Raw genomic sequence first — 18696 nt, forward strand, 5'->3', positions numbered from 1 at the left:
GGAGTAGCACGGTGGCAAAGTGGGTAGCGCTGATGCCTTGCAGTAATGAGACCCAGGTTCGCTTCCCGGGTCCTCCCTGCGTGGAGTTTGCATGTTCTCCCCGTCTGCGGGGGTTTCCTCCCACAGTCCAAAAAATTGGCATTGGCATTTCTAAATTGTGCTTGGTGTGTGTGTGTGTGTGCGTGTGTGTGTGTGTGTGTGTGTGTGTGTGTGTGTGTGTGTGTGTGTGTGTGTGTGTGTGTGTGCGTGTGTGTGTGTGCGTGTGTGTGTGTGTGCACGCCCTGCGGTGGGCTGGCGCTCTGCCCTGCCCAGGGTTTGTTTCCTGCCTTGCACCCTGTGTTGGCTGGGATTGGCTCCAGCAGACCCACGTGACCCTGTAGTTAGGATATAGCAGGCTGGATAATGGAAGGATGGATATTGAAGTTTTGTCAAATTACTTGAATATGACACTTAAGCAGCATTGGTCAATTGGTTAGCGTGTTGGACGTTCAATCAAATGGTCAAAGGTTCAAAGCCAGTGAACACAAACTATTATTTACACACAGAACTGAGATAACTAAATTTCTGATAGAATAGAAGTTTATGGTGACCAACATTGGAGATCCGCAAACAAAAGCAAAATGTCCATGAACAAATCTCACGATACTCATGTTGCATAATCTACAGATGAAATTATCCAGTCATATGTTCACAACATCCCAAACACGTATTTTTTCTAAAATATTGTTAAATAAGTCACTTCGCACAATGCCCGAAACAAATAGATTTTTACTAAAATATTGTTTCATAATTCACTTTCAGAAAATGCTCTTGTGAATAAAAATAGAACACACTCAAACATGAATGACCATTTAAACTGTAGACCTGCCACCCATCGTTATAGATATTCACATCCAAAACTGGTGTACCTCAGGACTATGTAGAGGCAGTCTGTGAAACTGCACTGGTGAACTAACCTTCTTCTTGTTGAAGAATCTCAGTTATGCACAAATCAGAGGCATATTCTCTTCTTGAAACTGTTTTCACTCACTTTTCTTTAACTTTTAATCTTCAATTGCCCATGTCTTTCAGTGAACTTTGCACTGCCAGTATCACCTGAATTGTTATATTAGACAATGGTGGTGTTCAATGAAAGTCCTCGGGCACATATGAGCACGTTGTGTGCTAGTTAATGGTGTCAGACTGATGTGCCATTAAGTGCTGCTTCCTACTTTGTTCCTGATGCTGTTGAAATAGGTTCTAATGGTCCCTTTAATTAGTTAGGTAGGATTTGAAAAGGGTAGATGAACAATAAGATATCATTATTGGATTATATTTATCTAAAATAAATAAGGCATTTTATGGAATATAAAATAACTAAAGATGTATTTTCCTAGAGTTACTACTGTACATTATTAAATATGCAGATAGCTGACCTTCAAATATTATTTTACCCAACATGTTTTGCTTCATGCTCAGTAGGAAATGGTGAGCTAGGTGAAAAGAAAAGGCTGGACAAAGAACTGTAGTTATTTACTTCTAGACGCTGTAGTCTAAAACAAGAAAACATTTATTAGGTTAAGGTTATTGGGAAAATTATTTTTTGTGGTTCAATTTTTAGAAATTCTTGGCCATTTTTTAATATCCAGTGTGGTTTTATTTGCATAATGCATTTTAGTTTCATATTTTAATTATACAGAAGACCAATAGGTGCACCATTCTGAAGGGAGAAACAGAGTCAGACCAAGTGTTGAGAAGATGTTCTTTGTTAGTAGGGGTGATCACCTTTAAAGTGTGGCATGAGACTGTTTGTTTCATGAGCGAAGGACCTGCAGCTCCAGAGAGTCTCTCAAGCCACTAGGGTGGTCTTGAATTGTCACAGCCCATGTCACTTCTCCCGGAGTCAGTTTCTAAGTCAGTTATCCATCAGCAGCAGCAGATATCGATCTACTGGTGCTTGGCCCATTTGCGATTCACATGAAATGTACAAAGCATATCCTGTGCTGCTAAGAGCTAATACTACAAGGCATTGCGCACAATTGCTTTTTCATGATTCCATTCCCAAGGTGTGTATAACAATTTCACACATTTTTGAGAAAAGCTGTTAGACGAAAATCTGTTTCTTCAGTCAGAAGGAACGTATCACACTGTCTTGGCTATTATGGAGCCAGATTTGCCCTCATTGATTAATGCACCTCAAAGACTTCAGTCTAAAAGACAGTGTAATGACCCAAGGCACAAAGAAGCAGCACAAAATAAAGTGGGGAGTGTGTAGAGCCAGCAGTGAACTCTCACAAACAAGATACAGTTAATCTAGAGATAGCAAAAACAGCCTTCAAATACTGCCCTCCTAATTTCCCTTTCATGTGAATCTCTCATTTGCTGTTAGAATGAACCAAGCAAGCAGTTACCAGACATCAGCAAATTACCAAGAATCATGAGGTCAGATTTAAGTAATCTGCACATCACTCACAGAAGACGACTCTGGCTTGCCTGCTTTCTCCAAGTTAAAACCAGTAAGGCAGGTCTGGAATGGTTAAGGCTTTTGCTCTGAATTTTATTGCAGAGGGAACTGCTATCATTAGTAAGATCCCCACAAGACTGCCTCAGGCCTTTAGAGCTAAGCTCCCTGACACCTAGAAGATACTATATATAGTGAAACTGGCTCATTTCATACAAGCCACTCGACTTGGGGTTAGCACGAGAAGCAATAGCAGCCTCAGTGAAAGCAGCAGACAGAACCCAAGTGTCATTTTTTGACAAGAAGGCTGTTGGCTTTGATCAGAGCTGGGGTTTGGAGTTTTATGTGAGGAGATATTTTGACCCTCACCATATCACATAAACTGCATGTGCTCCCAATGTGTGAATGCTTTTGGGAGGGATGTCAGATTTTTTTGGTGGTTTTCATTTTCTCCCCATTAGTAAGATGCATTTTAACACTTCAGAATGAGGTATTTAATTAGTCTGCTAATCTCTATATGTCAGTGATTGAAAAATACTTTGGTTTGTATTTTTTAATAACTTTTGTAAAAATATTCTCACCTGCTTGCTCTGCACATCGCTGTTTCCTGCCTGGCAGAATAGGCTCCTGAATTAGATTATGAGAGTCTGAGAATGAATGAATTATTCTTTAACAGGTGCTCAAGCAGGACAGCACTATGCAAGGTATAAATATATTGACGGCTTAGTAACTCCTTATAGCACTCTCTTAAAAAAAAGAATGGAAATGTCACAATTTTGAATGTCATTTTTCTCCTTATTTCTGGGTTCCAGGCAGTAATGGCCAGCGACTTTGCAATTTCACGGTTTGAGTACTTAAAGAAGCTACTTCTTGTTCATGGACACTGGTGCTATACTCGTCTGGCCAAAATGATTATCTACTTCTTCTATAAAAATGTGGTAAGTGGTAATGGTTGTGAACAATAAAATTTTTTGTGCAATGCAGTTTATTAAGCACAAATAAGAATTATCATTTGAGTTAATGGTGTACGTACCCCTCAAGGTCTTCAGCCAAAAAAATAATTGAGAATTTAGCAAAGTGGACAATCCAGAGTGACATGCATGGTCCTTGAGGCTTGTATCGTATGTATTTGGGCCTGGCATGTTTACCACCAGTAGATGCCATACTACTTCAGTTCAGTATGGACACTCCTTCTGCAGCCTCTGAATAACAGTGTTCTGAATACATGAATTATCCTTCTAATGATGTCCCTATCTGAAGCCAAGCGGTCTTCAGAGTGGATTTAGGCCTTTACCATTTAAAGCTCTGTTGAGACCACTGGTGATTATGAGATTTTTATACAGTACATTCTGTGCAACCTGTGCAACTCCTGGTGCTGTGCCTTGAACAGCAAGGTCACTCTTGTGTGGCAGTAGACCAGATAACAGCCTAGACCTGCAAACATCTCAAAGCCTATCAGAAGCAGCTTGTCTGAATTTATCTGTTTTTATTTTAGATGTGGCATGAAAAATAAACAGCTAGACATCCTCACACGGGCTTTATGATACTGGTTACTTTTTATCTTGTGCCCAATGCTACTGGTACAGGCAAAAATTTCTGTAATGGGTTTAACAAGGAATAGATGTTTTCTGGAACAAATTCTTTACAGATGAACGGTAAATGTCCAACTGACATCTCTTTTTACATTTAAGGCATATGTGAATCTTCTTTTCTGGTACCAGTTCTTCTGTGGTTTCAGTGGAGAATCCATGATTGACTACTGGATGATGATATTCTTCAATCTTTTCTTCACTTCTGTGCCCCCCATTGTTTTTGGTATTATGGATAAAGACATTTCTGCTGAGATGCTGCTTGATTTACCCCCACTCTATAAAAGTGGACAGAATTCAGAGGTAAGAAAAACTTCAAAGGTTATTCTTCCAATATTCTTTGGTGTTCTTCCAGTTTCTTTCTTAACTCTGATATTTATTGAGCAAATTGTGTGCAGCATCTGATAAGGCTTCACTTCACTTTCACTCTGCTTTTCCTACTGGGGGTTAAAGTGATAACTTGCCAAGCAGGACAGATCGGACCACCCTGTTCTCATTAGTAGTTTTGTTTTTTCAAATTCCTCATCATGAATTCCCAAGCACTCCCTGGCCAGTCAGGTGATGTAATCAGTCAAGTGTGTCTTGGATCTGCTCCTGAGGCCTCGCCAGGAGGCTTGCGCCATATACACTCCCTTTAAAACAATCCTGGGGACATCCAAACTGTATGACCATATAATCTTAACTGGCTCCTCCAGTGATGCAGAGGTTCTATTCCTAGGTCTTCCATATTGCTGAGTTCACAGAGGATGAGCCCAGCAACTTTGTGCAAGAGCCTTATTTTCAGCTGTTGTACTCTCAGAATCCTTGGAGTTACGTTAAGTAGTGATTCCAGATTGGCTCTGTGGGACTGTGAGTGGGTTTTGTGACTGGTGCCCTGTCTAGGGCTGTTTTCTTCCTTGTATTGCAGCCTGGGTGGACTTCATCTCCTCACAACCATAAAAAGCAAACTTGAGTATATATTTTACTAGCCATGTGCGCCCAACTACGTTGCGCGTGTTAAAGTTGCCTGTGAAGGGCTTCCTGTTTAAACGCGGCTGACAGTTGTGAACTGGGCGCTTCGTCGCACAGCATTATGATTTTTTATAAGGGAAACAAAATTACAAAAGAAAACCCTTGGACATTGATTCGACGGTCTACTCGGAATCACTGTCCGAATAGTAATTGTGTGGTGGTGTGAGAGCATTTCTGCTTCTGTCCGTTCACAGTCCGTCTCATTTTCACGACGCTGTTGTTTCCTCTCACAATGTCTTCTCAACCTTTCTCAAATCTCGCAGGTTGCTTTGTGGCAATCCAAAGAGTAAGGCAATAAACACGGAGCAATGGTTATAAAAGGGGGACACATAGGTGGCCAGGCTCTTTAAAGCATAAATAGGGATCACTTCACTGACATGTGAGCAAGCCACGGTACAACTGTGAGACGCGCAGCACTCGCCGGCTACAACGTAACAATAATAATTTCCGGAACGTGCTGTTACGTTGTCATTCATTTTACCCACTGTCTTTCTTTTATTCATATGTTACGTAGGCATGTACCTTTTATCTTCGGCAATCTCAATCTTAAACCAGGCCTCAGGAGCTAACCAGCGTAACACTGTCCACCACCCCTTTCGTTATTCTGGCACATTCTTGACATTCGTGAGTAACAACAACGTACTAAACTGGAAGGTGGTCTACACATGCGTGGAATTCGCGGACAAACAAAGATCAAGATCTAAATGAAGATCTCTTTAGTTAATTTAAAGCACCACAATTTGTTTAGTTTGAATTTCTGTGTTTTGAGGTGTGACTGGAGTACTACAGTCTTCAGTAGTATAAACCTGGAGGAGATTCTTAATGCAATGCCTATGTTTTAGCTGTCTCTCTACTGGCATCTAGTGCTTCTTCTTCTAATTCATTCGCGGACAAACAAAGATCAAGATCCAAATGAAGATTATATATAGAGATGGTAGGACAACTTTTGTAGTGATTAGTACCATATGTGATTATATGCCTACCAATGGGCTGGTATCCAATGCAGATGTTGTCCCTGCCACATGTCCAGTACTGAAGGGAAGGGCTGATTCCCCACAACCCTGCGGTTATTGAAACAGTTTAAAAAAGTGAATGTGTCAATGTGTTTTGATGAAGATTCTCCTGAAGGAAATGGACACTGGAACTCCCAACTTCAATGATTAGTCACACTGAGCTCACTATAGAATAACACATTAAGACTTAAACCTCAAGATCTTCATGCCTCCTGTTGCTTCTGCTTGTCATGCACTCAGCATAGTTAGACTTATTTAATGGAAATTAAACCATACATTTCAAATGAGGTCTGCTGCTAAGAAACAGCCAAAAGTGTCAGAGTTTAGCAAGACATCTGTAAAACAATTAAATGTCCAGTGCAAGTAACAACTTTTTAAGAGAGCTTAACACTGCACTTCATTTTATAGTATCCATGTGTTTGTGTTTTGTTGTTTCATGCATGGTTTCATAGTAGACATTTGTTGCTTTTGGTAGCAAAGTGGCACTATGAATAGCATTGCTCCCCCGGGGGTCACTGTGTTTGTGGCGTCTGTGCATCCTCACCCTGCCAATGTTTTTTTTTCTCTGGATACTTTTCCCTCCTATATTCTTCTACATGTGTGTGAAAGTGTCCGATGATACACTGTCACCTTGTCCAGAATGTGCTGCTGGGAAAGGCTTCAGCTTCCTGCGCCCATGAACGGGATTAAGCAGGTTTGAAAATGTACATATTTAGAAGTGTTGGCAGCACAGTGGCCATGTGTACATCCCAATCAGAGCTGGTTATTACTTTGTGCCTGATGTTGCAGTGCTCCCGCTGCCCCAACTTAAATAAAGTGGCTAAAGAAAATGAATGAACGGCTGTTTAGTGTGATGCATGGTGTTTCCACGAGGATGATCTAAATGATTATTTGATCTTCTTTGCAGGGTTACAAATGGAGTACATTCTGGATCGCTATGTTGGATGCCTTCTACCAAAGCCTTGCATGCTTTTTTGTTCCTTACTTTGTAAGTATGGCTTCTGTTTAAAAGAAAATAAAGGAGTCTTCAAAACAGTGCAGCAGTTACAGTTCCTTTACCTTCTATATATATTGAGAATAAGCTAATTTCCACAATAGTTAGCATTTAGCTAAATGGATCTGAGTTTGATTCCCTGTCCAGTTACTGTCTGTTTACAGTTGTTATTTTAGTATTTGTGGGGTTCTCCAAATCCTTTGGATATTATTATGGCATTCTGTACATGTTACTGTCAAAGTGAAGGCATCCTTTGATAAATTGGCCCTCCGTTGACAATTATTTCCCACCTTGCACCCAAAGCTTACAAAACACTTTGTTGAGCTAAAAATTGATTAATTGTTGAAGGGGTTTAGTGTGTGTGCTTTCATGCTGGGTACCCCAAAGGTTTCATCCCTTGCATCGACTCTCCCAAAGATGCTCAGAGACTGAAGGAACTGAACAGAATACGTCAATAACCCACATCAGGGAAAGAGACAACGTCAAGAAAGAACAATGGCAACCCAGCTGGGAGCCCCCTCGCTGTCATCAAACCTCAAATGTTAGCTTTCCATACATTTTAAAGTTTCATGGGCTTCTCATCAAAGCAGCCTCTCGCAGATGTGTCCTATTTTAGTCAGCACACCTTGAAAAACATCTTTAATATAACAAACCGTTCAAAATTCACTAAATGTGTCACTTACAGATATCTCCTGGCCATTATGTTATTAAGGTGTTTTTCTAGGTGATCAGTTGGGTGAGAAAACGACATTAAACAACTCCAATGTACATTATACCTATTAATACATACACTATGAAGATTGAGAACCCTTTCTTGTTCAATCTAAGCTCCTTCTCAAGCTTGCAGCAAAGTCTTCCCGAACATTTTTAAGGCTGCTGAAAATGGAGAGAGCAGCAGTTACCGTGGATGCTTGAAACTCAGCAAAACGGAGGCATTTTGTCTTTTTAAAGGCATTTGGCAAAGTTCACATTCAGTATAATATGTTGAAGTGACATTACTAATGTTTGAAATATTCACACACACGTACATGTGATTTTCCATACGAGTTCACACACATACCCACACTCTTGCATATTTCTAAATACAGATCTTATAAAATCCTAGAATATTTTGTAGCGCACCCCCTGCTTCTAGCTTGGCCGAAGGGTGCCACCAGATTTACATAGCAAGGAAGCCCTGACACTTTTAAAATGAGGGACGGATCGAATCAGGCCAACACCTAAGCTCTACCATATTTCCACCCGAATATTAACAACACCCAGGAAAATACCCATAAAGATTAAACACACCAAACACATAAATATATAAAATGTTTCTTATTTGCTAGAATAGCTACTTACAAACACAAAACATACTAAACAAACCCCATGAACAAACCCCCACAAAACAATATTTACAGTCCTGGAAAAAAGCCCTAAATGTAAATGGTAATGTATGTATGGTTAAATGATGGAAAGAAGTGTGGAATGCTCTTCTTCAATAAACTGCTGCTAGGAACATGGATAATAAAATACTGTCCTACCAGAAAAGTCTACAGAGGCGTCCTCTTTTCCAAGAGCATCGAAGGACTGGATTTGGGAAGAAAAAGAACCCACCGCTGTCCTTAAATCCAGTGGCTGAGCACCCTCCTTCTCCACTACGAATGTCCAGTAACTGAAAGATTTAGGAGCTGCTGCGGATGATGTTTGTTGGAAAATGGCACAATCAAAAAGTCCTGCCACATCCTTCTCTTCCGGTTTTATTGGTACAGTGCATACAAACCACAAACTACAAATCCCACAAGCCCCTCTGTATCAGTGCAAACCTGTTCAAAGACAATCGACCCCAATTTACAAACAGAAATCAGTGCAACCAGTGTTGTCATTGTCACTTAACAATCACTCAACAGGACATACTTACATACAAATAAAACCCCCCCGTGTGGCCATGCTACAATTTTACTGTATATATGTATGTAAATCTATCTATCTATCGTAAAACAAGCAGAACAAGACATAAAGAAGACTTGGGGTCCCAGTGTAGGAATCCCTGTTTTTATATATATATATATATTTATCATATATTATATATAATATATATATATATGAAATCTACTGTACACTGTATGTATATGTTATATTTATATAACTAACATTATGTTGCCTCAGCTTTATTTGCATTACTATTTTGACTATACATTTTAGTAATAAAGTAATGTGTTGTGCCAGAATGCTTTCTTTTTATTTTTTTTCTTTCTTTTTCTTAAATCTGTTTAATATTTTCTTTTGCAGACATACAAAGACTCTGATATTGATGTATTTTCATTTGGGACACCAATTAACACAGTGGCATTTTTTACCATCCTTTTACACCTGGCAATCGAGATTAAAACTTGGGTAGTTATTTTATTTAAATTCCTTTCCATATTCTCAGTAAGGCAAGAATATTTTTACTTTGTGATGCTATGAGGTGAATGAAATGCTGAACATATGCAGAAATGGTACTTTCTGACCAATAACTTGTCACATTGAGGGAAAAACAAAAAATGAAACAATGAGCTGTTAACTTTAAGGTTCAGGCTCATTTTCAGCTCCCAATCAGTTTTGGAGTAATCTTGATTGATCCTCATTTTCTCTTAATGTCATCCTGTCTCACAGTTCTTGCCTTGCACTGCATGTTATCAGAAGCTACAAACAATGAGTGGATGGATGAATGCTTTTAAAGATGGTGGTATTGCTGCCTCACTGCTCCCTGTATGTGCAGAGTTCACGAAGGGTCTCTTCAGGGTGGTGTACTAGGGTCATGCCCAGGTTTGGTCCTTGCCTTGTATTCAGTATTTCTGGACTCAACTTTCTTTTTTTGGTACTCAACTTTATGATACATTCTGATGTAACTTTTTTAACAGGGGAGCTTTAAATAGCTTAGGGCTTCCCAAAGTCTAAATCCAGCACTGCTTAAGGTAAACCAGATAGCATTTTTTTTTTTTTTTGTTCTTTATTTTGCCTTATACAATTTCTTGTATTAGGAATTTGTTAGTTTTCGCATACCCCTTGGGGTCAGAGTGCTGGGTCAGCCATTTTGCAGCGCCTCTGGAGCAATTGAAGGTTAAGGGCCTTGCTCAAGGGCCCAGCAGAGTAGGATCTCTTTAGGCAGTGACAGGGATTCGAACCGGTAAACTTTGGGATACCAGCGCAGATCCTTAGCCTCAGAGCCACCATTCCACCCATTTTGTCCAGCTCTTTAACCATTAAACCAGTGTAAGACAGAATACAGCTTCTTCCTTTCTCCTACACGTTACTCTGAATGCATATAAGTCAGTAAGGGCAAGATTTTCCATCTCCTGCTCTCCCACAATTTGCTTGTAGAAGAGGCTTTACCTTTTAATGTCTGTTATTTTCGGTGTGCCATGTTAAGTCACTTTTTCAGTTAAGGTTTGAAATGTATATTGAAGTGGCTAGTTTTACAGTTCCTGTGGAGTTCCTGTTTTACAGTATTTGAATTCGTGCTCAGCTCTCAGCTGGGGTGTCTGCTATGTGGAGTCTGCCTACAATCCAAAGTCATGCAGTTAATTTGATTGGCAAGTTTAAGTCAGCCATGGTAAGATACACATGAGCATGCAGTAGACTGGTAACTGTCTTGTTAGCTGGGACAGGAGTCAGCTTCTGGATAAAGTGGATTTTGAAAGGGGATGATCACATAAATGACAAGCTTTTACCTTTACCTTTATAATACATTTTTTAAAGAATATATAAATAAATCTCTCTATTATATAAAAAAAAATCCTGCGATGAAGCAAGACTTTTTCGAAGAGATTTTTTAAAGACCCGCGAGACTTTGACCATGAGATTTTTTCATGTCACACCCTATTCTTAACCATATTCAACCATGCCCACAGTACTCTCACCTCTCATTTGTGTGAATGCTTTTGAAAGACACAGTTCCTGCACTCTCGGCTCTTATAAATTTTAACGTTTTCCACACTTAAGTTCCCATTTAAAGAAAATGTATTATGTCCAAATCTTATTGAAGAATTTCATCATGAAGGGTTATCAACAGAAAAAATGAGTACACAGGCAATCCTAGCATTGAGAAACGATGAAGTCAAATGAATTAACGCCAAAAATGTAGATCAGTTACATGGCAAATTGGTTAAATGCGTATCAATAGACTGTCCTGAAACAGTTGGAGGTGATCGTGCGTAACATGAAAACATCAACTTACAATATCCCGAAGAATATCTACAACCGTTAACACCGTTCGGTCTTCCACCACATGATTTTACTGTTGAAAGAAGGATGTATCCAAGAAAGATAATGTAGTACATCTCCCACGGATAACATTAGACAACAAATATTGATATGCCATTCATATTAAAATGTTAACAGTTTCCTGTTAGAATAGCTTTTGCAAAGACAATTAACAAATCTCAGAGCCAAACATTCGAAAAAGTTGCTTTATTTAATAGAGAGAAAGAAACAAAATTCAATCATGGGCAGTTATACTTTGCATTGTCACGATGAAATTCCAAACACAGAATCAAAATTCAGTGTGATATTAATGAAAAATTAATTCATAAAATTGTTTTAACTGAAGTTTTACAGTAAAAGTGTAAGTTTAAAAAGTATTTGCGTGTTAATTTCAAAGCCAAACAGAACAAAATCTTTTTACTTAACAAATAACTCTTAACGCAACATGAAACATAATTTACTTTCAAATTATTACATTTTACTATTTTTTACAATGGTTAATTACTCGCTGTAATGTAAAATAGTTAGTTCTAATATGCATATATAACAATTCCCATGAAAATAAAAATCTGTTTAAATTGTACATCTGCATCCCCATATGCGAGCCGCAGAAGTGCAAAGAACTTAGCACATTGCGCAGGCCCGATGGTTGGTGAGCGAAGTGAGCAGGGGAAAAGCCCCCTAGTAAATAAATTAAATAAATAAATAATGGAAATGACATGGATTACAGTAGAACAACAAAACCATTTTCAAGAAGAAACCCTTAATGGCCTCCACTTCTAGGCTTCTACCCCATTTGGAATAGCCACATAAATCCTGTAACCCAAAGTGATATACAATAAGAAAGAATAAATTTCAGAATGATAGATGCTGTGAGTTTTGGGTAGTCAAAGGGTGACCATCTTTCAACAGCCACAGCCAATCTCAGGGTTCTTTGGAGAGCCATATGGAGTTAAAGTACAGCAATGTCAAGTTCAGGTTACTTCCATGAACTGTTAGTTTGGCAGGCAAGGAACCCAAATAAAACAATCTTCTCTGATATGTAGATATTTTAAGAAAGCAATTATTTAGAGTGTTGCTTTCTAAAATGCTTATGGGTACAACATATGCAATCAAGTGATTTGTGGTTGAATAAGGCTTCCTGAATTGGACAGTTAGTCTCTTATTCATGATTTCTTATTAAACTGCTAACTCATTGGGTTAGGGTGTAAGTTAAAAAAAACTGTTCTATTTAGGAAAGCTTGACTTGATGATTTATTGAAATTTAGTGGTCAGTGACTGCTAGAGTGGTCTCCTGGGGACCACCGCGACTCTCCCCACCAAATCAGTGTCTAGTCTGACACAGAGATTTCCATGAGAAGATCTACCAGTTGTTAGAGCAGAGCAGCTCATGAATTTGCTGGAATTTCTTGGACAACTTGCACCTTCTTAGCATAAAGTCAGAAAGCCGCAGCCTGCGTCTTCTTGGTTAATCAGCCCTCGTCCCCTGAGGGCCTTCAAAAGATGTCAGCTCTCTTTGAAGTGGGGCCCTGCCTTGTGTTCTGCTTTATCAAGCTAACTCTGCTGTAGAGGATGTGAATTAGTTGTGCACATTAGTGTTTGTAATGATAAAATATGAATTTGACTTTATTCCAAAGAAAGGTTGTTTGGTTATGATTTTGTTCATGCATAAAAGCAGCCTGGGTAATAAATGATTAATTGAGAAGTCATTAGTTTTCCCTTTCTTGATGCTGATGCCGTTCCCGCTCCGGATGAATTCACATTGCTCTAGGATTTGAATGCAAATGTCTGGCCTGCATTGTTGATTAATTCTCAGTTTTAGGCACTGTGGCAGAGATACAGCAGCACAGGAATTAATTGCACTTGAAATATGAAATTAGCATTTTCACACAGAGAGTAATCTGACTTAGCTTTTGAGTCTTCCTGTGCAACATTACAGCCTGCCTTGAGATGACCACAGATACATTAACTCACATCAATTCGTCCACTACCTGGCTCGTGCCTTATGACATGCCAGCACCCTCCCTAGTCCATCCTCAGATAATAAAGAGATGTGGCAGTGGTGCTGAGTGCCATGCCATGCCACTTGGCTCCATAATAGCTTATGCATTTCCATCATGCAGCACAACACAGTTAGGCCTCCAGCCTGGAAAACATCCTGATTATTGTTCTCTGTTGCTGATCCTTTTCCTTCCCCAAACAAATATTTCAGGTTTTTTTTTCTTTAAATAAATAATGCAAATCCATTTTATTGAGATTTAATTGTTTTCTTGTGCACTTGAAGTGTTGCATCTTTCAAGTATCATAGACAGCAATATCTGTATGACAAGACATATACACCATTGATGTTAAAATTATTGCTTAGTATCTTTTCTTGTCTTTTCAGACTTTGATGCACTGGGCCACAATGGCAGGAAGCATTCTGTTCTACTTTGTGGTATCTCTTGCCTATTGTGCCACCTGTGTCACCTGCAATGCACCTTCAAATCCTTACTTCATCATGGAAATGCAAATGGCAGATCCTGTTTTCTACCTAGTATGCTTTATTACTCCTGTCATTGCACTTCTACCAAGGTAAGGAATGCATAAGTGATCCCACTGTGGAGCCCCACTGTTCTGTGTACAGCTTTGCTCTATCAGATTGAGGTGAAATGCAGGCCAGTGAACAGCTTGAATGAACTCATATTATTTTGAAAGTTGATCATGGTAGCTGGAAGTAACTGTGAGCTACATGGTGGCACAGCAGTTAGTTTCACTGTCTCACAGTTCCAGTAATATTGACAGGGTTCTGTGTTCACTGTTAAATATATTTTGACTCTGATGAGTGTTTGGCATCCCATAATGGAAGTAACAGTTTCAGAAAAATAGTGAGGTTATGAGACTACACAAATATATTCTGGTCTTCTGCTTACGATATGACAGCACCTGCTAACTACTGACGTGCTTTGGTTACAAAAATGTATGTATGATTGATAGATAGATAGGTAGGCACTATATAATAGATAGACATAGATAGGCACTATATAATAGACAGATACAGTGGTGTGAAAAACTATTTGCCCCCTTCCTGATTTCTTATTCTTTTGCATGTTTGTCACACAAAATGTTTCTGATCATCAAACACATTTAACCATTAGTCAAATATAACACAAGTAAACACAAAATGCAGTTTTAAATGATGGTTTTATTATTTAGGGAGAAAACAAATCCAAACCTACATGGCCCTGTGTGAAAAAGTAATTGCCCCCTTGTTAGAAAATAACCTAACTGTGGTGTATCACACCTGAGTTCAATTTCCGTAGCCACCCCCAGGCCTGATTACTGCCACACCTGTTTCAATCAAGAAATCACTTAAATAGGAGCTGCCGGACACAGAGAAGTAGACCAAAAGCACCTCAAAAGCTAGACATCATGCCAAGATCCAAAGAAATTCAGGAACAAATGAGAACAGAAGTAATTGAGATCTATCAGTCTGGTAAAGGTTATAAAGCCATTTCTTAAGCTTTGGGACTCCAGCGAACCACAGTAAGAGCCATTATCTACAAATGGCAAAAACATGGAACAGTGGTGAACCTTCCCAGGAGTGGCCGGCCGACCAAAATTACCCCAAGAGCGCAGAGACGACTCATCCGAGAGGTCACAAAAGACCCCAGGACAACGTCTAAAGAACTGCAGGCCTCACTTGCCTCAATTAAGGTCAGTGTTCAAGACTCCACCATAAGAAAGAGACTGGGCAAAGACGGCCTGCATGGCAGATTTCCAAGACGCAAACCACTGTTAAGCAAAAAGAACATTAGGGCTCGTCTCAATTTTGCGAAGAAACATCTCAATTATTGCCAAGACTTTTGGGAAAATACCTTGTTGACTGATGAGACAAAAGTTGAACTTTTTGGAAGGCAAATATCCCGTTACATCTGGCGTAAAAGGAACACAGCATTTCAGAAAAAGAACATCATACCAACAGTAAAATGTGGTGGTGGTAGTGTGATGGTCTGGGGTTGTTTTGCTGCTTCAGGACCTGAAAGGCTTGCTGTGATAGATGGAACCATGAATTCTACTGTCTACCAAAAATCCTGAAGGAGAATGTCCGGCCATCTGTTCGTCAACTCAGGCTGAAGCGATCTTGGGTGCTGCAACAGGACAATGACCCAAAACACACCAGCAAATCCACCTCTGAATGGCTGAAGAAAAACAAAATGAAGACTTTGGAGTGGCCTAGTCAAAGTCCTGACCTGAATCCAATTGAGATGCTATGGCATGACCTTAAAAAGGCAGTTCATGCTAGAAAACCCTCAAATAATGCTGAATTACAACAATTCTGCAAAGATGAGTGGGCTAAAATTCCTCCAGAGCGCTGTAAAAGACTCATTGCAAGTTATCACAAACGCTTGAATGCAGTTATTGCTGCTAAGGGTGGCCTAACCAGTTATTAGGTTCAGGGGGCAATTACTTTTTCACACAGGGCCATGTAGGTTTGGATTTTTTTTTCTCCCTAAATAATAAAACCATCATTTAAAAACTGCATTTTGTGTTTACTTGTGTTATATTTGACTAATGGTTAAATGTGTTTGATGATCAGAAACATTTTGTTTGACAAACATGCAAAAGAATAAGAAATCAGGAAGGGGGCAAATAGTTTTTCACACCACTGTAGATAGGTAGGCACAATATAATAGATAGATAGATAGATAGATAGGCACAATATAATAGATAGATAGACAGATAGATAGATAGATAGATAGATAGATAGATAGATAGATAGGCACTATATAATAGATAGATAGATTAGATAGATAGATTTCTAACACATTTCTTTCTTTTGTATTATTCCTGTAAAACAGCCTCAAGTTTCACAAGTGCCTTAAATTGACTAAAACTATGGTAGGAGTTTTTGCAGATCGCTTGACAAGTAGGATGCAGCAACTGCCAGAATCTGAGTTTGTGTTCCAGTGGGTGGAGAGTGTTAGTGGTGGCTCTACTGTAGTGCATCACACAGTCTGTGTGAGTGTGTTCTTCGGTAGACATGTGTGCCATGCATACCCTGTGACCCTGCCTTGTAGCCCACTGCTATGTGGCTGGGTTGGCTCCATCTGCTTGTTTAGATAGATAGATAGATACTTTATTAATCCCCAAGGGGAAATTCACATACTCTAGTTTATCATGAAAAAAAAAGGCAAATCAGAAAATGGATCCCAGAAGCTCACTGTAGTCAACTGATTTTGGCATGAAGTACTAACACTAATGTCTAATGAAAACTCAACTTGTGGAGAACACCACATCCCAATCCTTCTGATGGAGGTTTGTGTGTTATGTGCCTTTCTATTCAGTTGTTATCACAGACTAGAGGCTGTAAAGCAAATGTGCTTGTGCTTATTGACTCTTCTTTTTCAACAGTAAATTCAGTTTTCATAAAGCAATTTGCAAGTAAAGATGAACAAGAGCTGTGTCCAGTGATGATAAACTTTAATCCTGTAACTTCCTCCTTTTACTAAATAAGCCTCACTCTTTGGACATTTATATGGTGATTACACAGATTTACAGTCTGGCCCCCGTGACCCTGAATATATTAGAACATTAGAACACTCTAGACAAGAACAGGCCATTCAGCCCAACAAAGCTCGCCAGTCCTATCCACTTATTTCTTCCAAAAAAACATCGAGTAGAGTTTTGAAAGTCCCTAACGTCTTACTGTCTACCACACTGCTTGGTTATCTTATTCAAAGTGTCTATGGTTCTTTGTGTAAAGAAAAACTTCCTAATGTTTGTGCGAAATTTACCCTTATCAAGTTTCCAACTCTGTCCGACGTGTTCTTGATCAACTCATTTTAAAATAACAGTCTCGATCCACTGTACTAATTCCTTTCATAATTTTAAACACTTCAATCATGTCACCTCTTAATCTTCTTTTTTTTCATCTGTAAAGGCTCAGCTCTTTTAATCTTTCCTCATAATTCAACCCCTGTAGCCCTGGAATCAGCCTAGTTGCTCTTCTCTGGACCTTTTCTAGCGCTGCTATGTCCTTTTACTAGCCTGGAGACCAAAACTGCACACAGTACTCCAGATGAGGCCTCACCAGTGCATTATAAATGTTGAGCAGAACCTCCTTGGACTTGTACTCCACACATCGTGCTATATTACCTAACATTTTGTTAGCCTTCTTAATGGCTTCTGAACACTGTCGGGAAGTCGATAGCTTAGAGTCCACTATGACTCCTAAATCCTTCACATAAGGTGTATTCTCGATTTTCCAACCGCTCATTGTGTATTCAAACCTAACATTTTTACTTCCTATGTGTAATACTTTACATTTACTGACATTAAATTTCATTTGCCACAAATTTGCCCAAGCCTGTGTGCTGTCCAAGTCCTTCTGTAATGATATAACGGATTCCAAATTTCCTGTTAATCCACCTGTCTTGGTACCATCTGCAAACTTAACCAGCTTGTTCCTTATATTCCTATCTAAATCATTTATATATATTAAAAATAGCAGCAGCCCCAGCACTGACCCCTGTGGAACACCACTCTTAACATCCGCCAGTTCTGATGAGGTTCCTTGCACCTTCCTAAGACTTCCTAAAAATATGTGTCAATGGTTTATATATGTACTCACTAGAGTACACTTAAGAACACGAGGATAAATATTATCTGGTCCTGGTGATTCGTTTGATTTCATCTTATTTAATCTGAGCAGCACTTCTCTCTCTACAATTTCCAAATCCCTCAGTACCTCCTTTGTAGTCGCGTTTACCTCTGGGAGGTTATCCACTTGCTCACTTGTAAACACCTGCATCTGCTATTTCACTGTCTGTATCTTTTAATTTCCCTTTACTATTCCTGATGCACTTGACCTCCTCCTTGACTGATCTTTTACTACTAAAATACTGGAAGAATCTCTTGGGGTCTTCTTTCGCCTTATCTGCTATATTCCTCTCCAACTGTCTTTTAGCCTCTCTGATATCCTTCTTAATGGTTGCCCTCATGTTCTCATACACTTTACGATTCACTTTGCAGTCATTAGTCTTATATGCCTAATAAAGCAGTTTTTCCTTTGCAACTTCTTTTTAAATCTTTATTAATCCATCGTGGAGTTTTTTTTAGTTTCCTATTAATTCCAAATTTAGGTATGTATCTGTCCTGCATTACATGTAAAACATTTTTAAACCTGTTCCACTGCTCCTCGACTGTCTCCACATTTAAAAGCTTATCCCAGTCTATCCTACTTAGACTTTGTCGCATCTGCTCAAAATTAGCCCTACCAAAGTTCAACTTAACAATTTTAGTCTTTGCATCTGTACTCTTACAAAATACTGAGAATTGTATTACATTATGGTCACTTGACCCTAGTGGTTCAATCACCTCTACACCCTCAATTCTATCCTGATTATTACAGAATACTAAATCCAGACAGGCTTCACCCCG

General features: G+C 39.2%; 1 protein-coding gene across 3 annotated transcripts in view; it reads left to right on the forward strand.

Annotated features, from left to right (window-relative positions):
* Window positions 1-18696, forward strand: part of atp10b (ATPase phospholipid transporting 10B) — a 356966-nt gene that overhangs the window by 334810 nt on the left and 3460 nt on the right. For all 3 annotated transcript variants that reach the window (XM_039775061.1, XM_039775060.1, XM_039775062.1), the window contains 5 exons: window positions 3253-3378; window positions 4132-4332; window positions 6961-7041; window positions 9319-9423; window positions 13661-13848. In XM_039775061.1, coding sequence (XP_039630995.1) covers window positions 3253-3378; window positions 4132-4332; window positions 6961-7041; window positions 9319-9423; window positions 13661-13848 — 701 coding nt within the window. The remainder of the gene's footprint in view (window positions 1-3252; window positions 3379-4131; window positions 4333-6960; window positions 7042-9318; window positions 9424-13660; window positions 13849-18696) is intronic.

This window comes from Polypterus senegalus, chromosome 13 (assembly GCF_016835505.1).
Source record: "Polypterus senegalus isolate Bchr_013 chromosome 13, ASM1683550v1, whole genome shotgun sequence".
Taxonomy (NCBI): Eukaryota; Metazoa; Chordata; class Cladistia; order Polypteriformes; family Polypteridae; genus Polypterus; species Polypterus senegalus.